Source organism: Rhipicephalus sanguineus, chromosome 7 (genome assembly GCF_013339695.2).
Source record: "Rhipicephalus sanguineus isolate Rsan-2018 chromosome 7, BIME_Rsan_1.4, whole genome shotgun sequence".
NCBI classification, from domain to species: Eukaryota; Metazoa; Arthropoda; class Arachnida; order Ixodida; family Ixodidae; genus Rhipicephalus; species Rhipicephalus sanguineus.
The window spans coordinates 103,894,651-103,903,315 of record NC_051182.1 but is presented as its reverse complement, the minus strand read 5'-3'; the positions used below and the strand labels follow the sequence as shown (position 1 = coordinate 103,903,315).

The following is an 8,665-nucleotide window of genomic DNA, read 5'->3' as shown; positions in this document are numbered from 1 at the left end:
CGTTGTGTCCTCCACGAAGAGCTTGGACATCTGCGGTGATCTTTGTTTCTGCGGCCCGAACTGTGCGACATCTCGAGTTCAGAGACGGATGCCGGCATGGACGCATTTCGTTCCGAAAGACTCATCCCATCAGCGACGAGTTTCTGTGCCTGGCTCTCCTTCTGCTGCCTGGGAACAAGCCGGTTGATGTGCTTGCGCACTCGGATCGCGCAATGACGAGTTCGCTTCGGCGACGTCCGCAGGGCACTGCACTTCACAGCTTGTCTGCTCAGAGAATGTTCAAACATATCAAGTTCTTGTGTTTTCCTTGGCATCCGGTTGTCAATACCAATCGTGCCGAGGCGCCACATAGCCGATTCGTCGCACTCGACACCAGCCGACATGAGGAGGGCACAAGTCGCTGTAGCCTCGTAATGCGAGCTTGTTCCCTGTACGGTCCACCCAAAAAACGTTTCGACCGCAGTGAGTTCCTCATTGAGGCGATCAATGCTTCCAGTGGCAACCTTCCAATAAGCGTCTGAGCCAATCACGATGCTGATGTCATCTGGGTGCCAAGTCTCTGGATCGAACAGATCCTCAGCATCGTGTTTTCTGGTGCACAACAGGTCGAGCACTTCAGTGTTCAGTGGTGGACTTGTCGCGGAGCATAACACGGGTACTTCTAGTGCTTCCAATGTAACGGTGCTGTCGTTGAATCGTCCACGCAGCGTGACAGAAACGCGTTGACAGCGCAAATGATGCCGCCGCTTTGCATTTCCGAACGTCACCAATGAGAGCTCTTCGATGCCAAGGGCTCTACACCGCAATCTCTTTGCAACGTCGGTGCGGATAAACGAACGCTGGCTGCCGCTGTCCAGCATCACACGCACCAGGAGTCGTCGTGGTCCGCTCTCCGCCCAAACACGACCAGTCTGAAGCAGCACAGACTTGGCTCCTTTTTTACCAGTTGAAGCCGTGGTTACTGTCCGGGAAGTAGTTCCAGACGTAACCAGCTGCTCGGTCGTTCTTGGAGAAGCGGTCATTGCGACAGCGCGTGACAATTCGCAGAGGACCGTTAGGTGTCGGCGTCGGCACTTGTTGCACGTGAGGTTCCGGGAAACTCGGCAAAATTTCGCGACATGATTGCGCGTTCCGCACCTGTAGCAGCAACGAGCGTTGCGCAACCTGGCTCTTTTCTCTTCGACGGCCATGTCGGCCGTACATGCTGCGAGGTTGTGAGCTCTGCTGTCTCACAGTACGCAAGACCGAGTTCGCTGCTGTAGGGATTCCGTCACAGCAAGCGCAGATGCCGATTGAAAGGCATGGGCAGATCTTGTCGGCGAATTTCTGTCACCAGGTACCGTGATCGAGTTGTGCGTATACGATGACGCCGCTTCTTGCTTCCCTTCCTCACGCACTTCAACCTGGATTTTCAGGAACGCTAAAATGTCGGTCGCCTTGTGCGTTCTCGCTTCAGGGGGTGTGGACTCTGTTGATGCATTAGTACCGTGCGTGCTCTCCTCCTTCTTCTTCTGTCGGTACATTATCGCCAAGTCTTCTGGCAAGCACCTCATTAGCACCCGATGCAGCACCACAGTGTACTGCTCAGGTGGTACACCAAGACCTTCGAGCGCACTTACGCGGAAACGCACGGTGTCATGCAGCACACGAAGCTTCTCCACTTCCTTGGAACTCCTCACGGGCGACAATGCAAGAAGCTGGTCGATGTGCTCGCTGACTAGTAATTCCTGTCGACCGAAGCGCTCTTTCAGTGTTGTCACGGCAATTTCATAGTTGTTATCAGCCAGCCTGATGCCTTCGATAGCTCGCTTGGCCGCTCCCGTCAGGTACGTCAGCAAATACTTAAATTTCTCGATGGGCGGCAACTCGGTGTTCTCGTGAATCGTGGCACTGTAATGGTCCCAGAATTCTTGCCACTGACGTAAATCTCCGGCATACGTCGGGACCTGAAGCGTCGGAAGCGCGACCGACCGGTAGCGTGGCGTACTGACGGGTCCTGGCGGCGCCCCAGCAGATCCGATGTTGCTCTGGGTGGCTGCTACCCGCTCGTCATTGGGTTCACTCCTAGACAGGCCGCTGAGACCGGTCGCCTGTTGACGCTGTGACAGGAAGAACTGCGCATCAGCAATCGCGTACAGAATCTTCTCGTGGTAGTCGTTTGCGCCCTCGACTTCTCCTTCAATAGCCTCGTCTTCCGTGAGATCGAGAATGTCCTTGTCTAGCTGGCGGAGCTCAGCAGTCTTTAAAACGGCGACTTGCCTATTGACCTCACGCGCCTCGGTGTCGGGGTTCTGCAGCAGTCCTGTCAGGAGCGTAATATTCCGGGAGACGCTGGCCCTGACAGTTCCACGCACCTTCCGAAGACGCTCGGTTGAAGACATCGTTGTCCAGCACTGACCAGTTCCCGGGTTTCACGGCACCAATAAATGTAAACAACGAGGACCCGTGGTCGTAGATCAGGCACACGTCTTTACTACATGAAGGCTAGCTCCGAATCCCATCGTTCTCCTCTTCCTTTCGTCCCTGTCCCTACCCCCAAGACTATGCCCCACTATTCTGTTTTCAACAGGAGCTATAAGCAGCAATCGCGCGAATAGCGGCGGTGTAATGCGGCGCGTTGTGCAACTATACAATACCTCTGAGACATTTCTGTGTTGCACATGTTATCTCGTTGAAGAAAAATTGCTAAAAGATTGTACGTTAGTGAGTGTATCAACAAAGAATCCCTTACGCCAGCAGCTAAGTATAACATGGAAATTCATTGCTGTTTTATGTCATCTACTTATGCACCAGCGGTCTCCAACTCAGCCTATAGCCGGCGGGCCGCAGTCGCGAAATTTAGCTCCAAGGGCCGGGACAGTGAAGATGGTGGGGTCGGAGAGCGTTTGAACAAAATGAAGTTGCCATTTGAAAAGAAGCCGCTACCATATCTCATATACAGATTATTTCTGAAGGGAATTTGGAGTCAGGATTCGAGAAACATCGATGCCGATGTATACAACGAGTGAAATGTGAACGCTGATTGAAATATACAGTTTTTGTTCCATAGCTATGTTTCAGCACATGGTGACCACATGTTCCTCACGAAAGAAATGCTTGAGACCAGTCATGTCTGTGTAGCTCCCGAACATGCTTATTTAGAAAATAAAAACAAATCGGACAGAGACGGTCAGACGGTCATGTGTGCCGGCCGGGCTCCTAGCGAACGGTCTCAAACGCCGTATACGCCATGCGCCCCCCCACCCCCTCCCCAAAAAAAAGTCTACCAGCGTTGTTGCTGCTATAGACTTGGCTGGATATACGGTATTGTGCAAACTAGTAAAAGTCCTGAAGGTAAACATTAGACAGAAGTCCGTCTGGTTGGGTAAGTAAACTGAGATAACTGATATTTATTCTCCAACCAAAGTTACGAAGACACGTAAAAACCCGACGTTTCGGAACCAGCTCGGTTCCTTCCTCAGGGGGGACTGCGGCGGCTTGGCAGCGGCCTCTTTAAGGCACTCTCGCGGCGGTTAACGACCCCACGCATTACCGAGGAGCGTAGCCCATGCGCATACACCGGGGGGAGAGTTCCGAGTGAACGGTTGATATTTTTGAGTGGTCCTCTGTATATGCCACGACTCCAGTAGTAACCTCCTCCTCCACTTGGTTTCACTTTCGAGGATGGCGGTTCCGTTGAAGTCTATTCTGTGGTCAAACGTCTCTGCGTGCTCGGCGACGGCGCTGCGTTCTTTGTTGAGTTTACGGACGTCGTTGACGTGTTGCCTAATCCGTTCGGGGAAGTTTTTGGTCTCGCCGATGTATGACGAGGGGCAGTCGGCACACGGTATTTTGTAAACGACGCCGGGCGCCCTGTCTTTTGTTGGTATGTCTTTCGGGCGGGGAAGGAAGCGGCCCAGCGTGCATGAAGGCACGTGCGCGATGTGCACGCCTTCTTTCCTAAAAATCCGAGCCAACGCCTCGCTGGCTCCCTGGACGTATGGGACCGACACACGTTTTGGAGAGCTGTTCGTCAATGCTTGCTGGGAGTCGCGTAACCTCTTTTTCTCTGCGCGGCGGGCGACGGATCGAATGAAATTTCTGGGATAACCGTTTTTTCTGAGGTCCGCAATTACGCGGGCCTCTTCTTTCCGGCGTTCCGTGTCAGTGGAACATATCTTTTTGGCTCTCTGAAGTAATGTGGACACAACGGAGGCCTTGTGGGTGGAGGGATGGGACGAATCGTATTGAAGGTACCGGCCGGTGTGCGTCGGCTTCCTGTAAACGGAGAACTCCAAGTCACTGCCCCTTCTTGCCACCTGGACGTCGAGAAAGGGGAGGGTGCGGTCGCGTTCACACTCGACCGTGAACTGTATGGCTGGGTGAACGGAATTTAGGTGCAGTCTGAAGTTTTCAATTTCAGATGTCTTCACGACACAAAAGCAATCGTCCACGTAGCGAAGAAAGAGCTTGGGTCGCGGCGAGAAGGAGCCAAGTGCTTCCCTTTCTATATGTTTCCATGGTCAGGTTTGCCATTGTGACGGAGATGGAGGCTCCCATTGCGGTTCCACTGTTTTGCCTGAAGATTGTTCCTTTGTAGGAAAAATACGTGCTGGACAGGCAGAATTCCAGTAGGCGGCAGAGTTCGTCACAGTGAGTGGGGTCCTTTGACTCAAGCCATCGTCACCCTCAAGAGCAGCACGGGCACAGGATACAGATAAGGGTACCGGCACATTGGTGAACAAAGATACGACGTCGAACGAGACCAGGCTCTCGTCTTCGTCGATGCTCACCTCTGATGCTAGCTGCACGAAATGGCTGGAAGTCGCGGACATGAGTTGGGGTATTCCGGGCGAGAGGGGCGATGATTCGGTGCAGGAAGCTTGAAAGGGCTCGGCATGGAGAGGAAGTGAAGTCGACGATCGGTCGGAGGGGGGCGCCAGGCTTGTGAATTTTCGGTAGTCCGTAGAAACCCGGTGCGGAGCCGTTGCGGCAGATTAGACTTAGGTAGAGTGCTTTTAATTGTGGGTGGTGCTTGAAAATTTCGGAGAGTAGCTTGTTTAGCTGAGTCTGAGTTTGCTTCGTCGGATCCTTTTTTAGCTGCGTATATGCGTCACCCTCTAAAAGGGCCGAAATCTTCCGGTCATAGTCCCGGCTGTCCAACACCACCGTTGAGTTGCCCTTGTCAGCGGGGAGGATGACAATGCTCTGATCTTGTCGGAGTTCCCGAAGGGCTTTGCTCTCTTCTGCGGTCAAGTTCTTTTTCCCTTGTGACGGCAATTTCGAAAGGATTCCAATTGATTTTAGTCTAATTTCTTCTCTGGCGCTTGGCCTCACACTCTGGACGGCTTCGTGCAGGCGGCTGATTTCGTGCAGGCGGCTGCACGAAATCAACGCCTCTCTACGGAAAAAGGAATTAGACCTGTTCTTCGCCAAGCGTAAACTTCAGCACCGCATCCCTGGATTGATGCCTCCGATCGACGCATTCGCGGACTCCGTGGCGGCGTCGTCTGCAGACAGGCATCGGACCGCGCAGGATAGGAAACTTTCTCACCTGTTGGACCGGGGTTCGCCCCAAGGCAACCCAAATCCCAGGTTTGTCACCAATTTGTCATCCCGCCCACTCACTAATCGGGAAACTTCCGTTCTGGCAAAGGGACACGGGTATAACGTGTCAACGACGCCCCGTTTATCGAAAGTCGTCGCGGCTGTAGAGGAAGCCGTCCAGAGTGTGAGGCCAAGCGCCAGAGAAGAAATTAGACTAAAATCAATTGGAATCCTTTCGAAATTGCCGTCACAAGGGAAAAAAGAACTTGACCGCAGAAGAGAGCAAAGCCCTTCGGGAACTCCGACAAGATCAGAGCATTGTCATCCTCCCCGCTGACAAGGGCAACTCAACGGTGGTGTTGGACAGCCGGGACTATGACCGGAAGATTTCGGCCCTTTTAGAGGGTGACGCATATACGCAGCTAAAAAAGGATCCGACGAAGCAAACTCATACTCAGCTAAACAAGCTACTCTCCGAAATTTTCAAGCACCACCCACAATTAAAAGCACTCTACCTAAGTCTAATCTGCCGCAACGGCTCCGCACCGGGTTTCTACGGACTACCGAAAATTCACAAGCCTGGCGCCCCCCTCCGACCGATCGTCGACTTCACTTCCTCTCCATGCCGAGCCCTTTCAAGCTTCCTGCACCGAATCATCGCCCCTCTCGCCCGGAATACCCCAACTCATGTCCGCGACTCCAGCCATTTCGTGCAGCTAGCATCAGAGGTGAGCATCGACGAAGACGAGAGCCTGGTCTCGTTCGACGTCGTATCTTTGTTCACCAATGTGCCGGTACCCTTATCTGTATCCTGTGCCCGTGCTGCTCTTGAGGGTGACGATGGCTTGAGTCAAAGGACCCCACTCACTGTTGACGAACTCTGCCGCCTACTGGAATTCTGCCTGTCCAGCACGTATTTTTCCTACAAAGGAACAATCTTCAGGCAAAACAGTGGAACCGCAATGGGAGCCTCCATCTCCGTCACAATGGCAAACCTGACCATGGAACATATAGAAAGGGAAGCACTTGGCTCCTCGCCGCGACCCAAGCTCTTTCTTCGCTACGTGGACGATTGCTTTTGTGTCGTGAAGACATCTGAAATTGAAAACTTCAGACCTGCACCTAAATTCCGTTCACCCAGCCATACAGTTCACGGTCGAGTGTGAACGCGACCGCACCCTCCCCTTTCTCGACGTCCAGGTGGCAAGAAGGGGCAGTGACTTGGAGTTCTCCGTTTACAGGAAGCCGACGCACACCGGCCGGTACCTTCAATACGATTCGTCCCATCCCTCCACCCACAAGGCCTCCGTTGTGTCCACATTACTTCAGAGAGCCAAAAAGATATTTCCACTGACACGGAACGCCGGAAAGAAGAGGCCCGCGTAATTGCGGACCTCAGAAAAACGGTTATCCCAGAAATTTCATTCGATCCGTCGCCCGCCGCGCAGAGAAAAAGAGGTTACGCGACTCCCAGCAAGCATTGACGAACAGCTCTCCAAAACGTGTGTCGGTCCCATACGTCCAGGGAGCCAGCGAGGCGTTGGCTCGGATTTTTAGGAAAGAAGGCGTGCACATCGCGCACGTGCCTTCATGCACGCTGGGCCGCTTCCTTCCCCGCCCGAAAGACCGACCAACAAAAGACAGGGCGCCCGGCGTCGTTTACAAAATACCGTGTGCCGACTGCCCCTCGTCATACATCGGCGAGACCAAAAACTTCCCCGAACGGATTAGGCAACACGTCAACGACGTCCGTAAACTCAACAAAGAACGCAGCGCCGTCGCCAAGCACGCAGAGACGTTTGACCACAGAATAGACTTCAACGGAACCGCCACCCTCGAAAGTGAAACCAAGTGGAGGAGGAGGTTACTACTGGAGTCGTGGCATATACAGAGGACCACTCAAAATATCAACCGTTCACTCGGAACTCTCCCCCCGGTGTATGCGCATGGGCTACGCTCCTCGGTAATGCGTGGGGTCGTTAACCGCCGCGAGAGTGCCTTAAAGAGGCCGCTGCCAAGCCGCCGCAGTCCCCCCTGAGGAAGGAACCGAGCTGGTTCCGAAACGTCGGGTTTTTACGGGTCTTCGTAACTTTGGTTGGAGAATAAATATCAGTTATCTTAGGTAAAAGTCCACACCGGTATTTGCGCCGTCGTGCGAAGGATTCTTATTGACGTTATTGTGATTATATGGCAACCCGCTAGCTGGTCGGCAAGTTGAGAATCGACTCCCATCAATTGCAAAAATGACAAGCAAGAACCGCTATCAGCGAAGTGTATAAAGAGGTGTCCTGTGAAGAAGCTAAAACAAACCCCAATAAGTTGTTTCGGAGAGCAACTAATGTCCTTCGAGCAAGAAGGGAAATAGTTTTGAGATACTAACAGTCATTTCATTCATGTGAAACAAAACAGGTCACAGTTATGAAATTTTCAACAAGACATTTTCGTGTATAGGCGTTTGCTGCTACATTATATGGATCTATAATAACAAATTTGATAATGTATCGAAGTATCTTAAGATACAATTGCCAAGTATCGCATCGGATACAATTATTGTGGCAGTATCTTGTACCCGTGTCTCCAATACTTCTTGCCTGAGTATCTTCTATCGTATCGCGATACAATTTCAAAGTATCTCTGCCCTGCCCTGCTCAGCTGTAATCGAGCAAACTGACCTTAGTATTGACTCAACGACTGATAATCTGAGGAGCATCCTTATGGAAGGTGCACTGGGAGTGGAAGGTCGGAGGCTAATAATGTACACGATGCTCCTCAAATATCTGCAGCTCGTTTCCTGTTCTCTCGCATTCAACCATTAATGAGCCGTAAAGATAAAAACTTCGCCCAGCTATTAAAAGCAACGAAAGGTAGGAGCACTCCAGAAATAGTTCCCCAAAAATACTTTAAAAATCCCGACTTCGCGCCAAGTAGCGTATAAGCGCGATGTCGTTTTAACTTCCCGTTTTCACGTCCATTTTCAATGTCTTTCCATGCTGTTAGTGGTCTCTCGAATACCTAGACAGCGAAGGCTGCAACGAACAGCCATGTTGTTCAGACAATGGGGGCTTCTATGGAAACTGCGCTACCAGTTTACAAAGCTTGTCGGCTATCGCGCTTCGCACGGACACGCGGCAAGCGTGAT

General features: G+C 52.2%; 1 protein-coding gene across 1 annotated transcript; it reads right to left on the bottom strand.

Moving 5' to 3' along the window:
* Positions 1 to 1,229: 1,229 nt before the first annotated feature.
* Positions 1,230 to 2,381, bottom strand: LOC119398888 (uncharacterized). Its single transcript, XM_037665703.1, has 2 exons — positions 2,355 to 2,381; positions 1,230 to 2,291 (listed from the first exon to the last, which is right to left on the bottom strand). The coding sequence occupies exons 1-2, from the start codon at positions 2,379 to 2,381 to the stop codon at positions 1,230 to 1,232; spliced, it is 1,089 nt and encodes a 362-aa protein (XP_037521631.1).
* Positions 2,382 to 8,665: the final 6,284 nt, after the last annotated feature.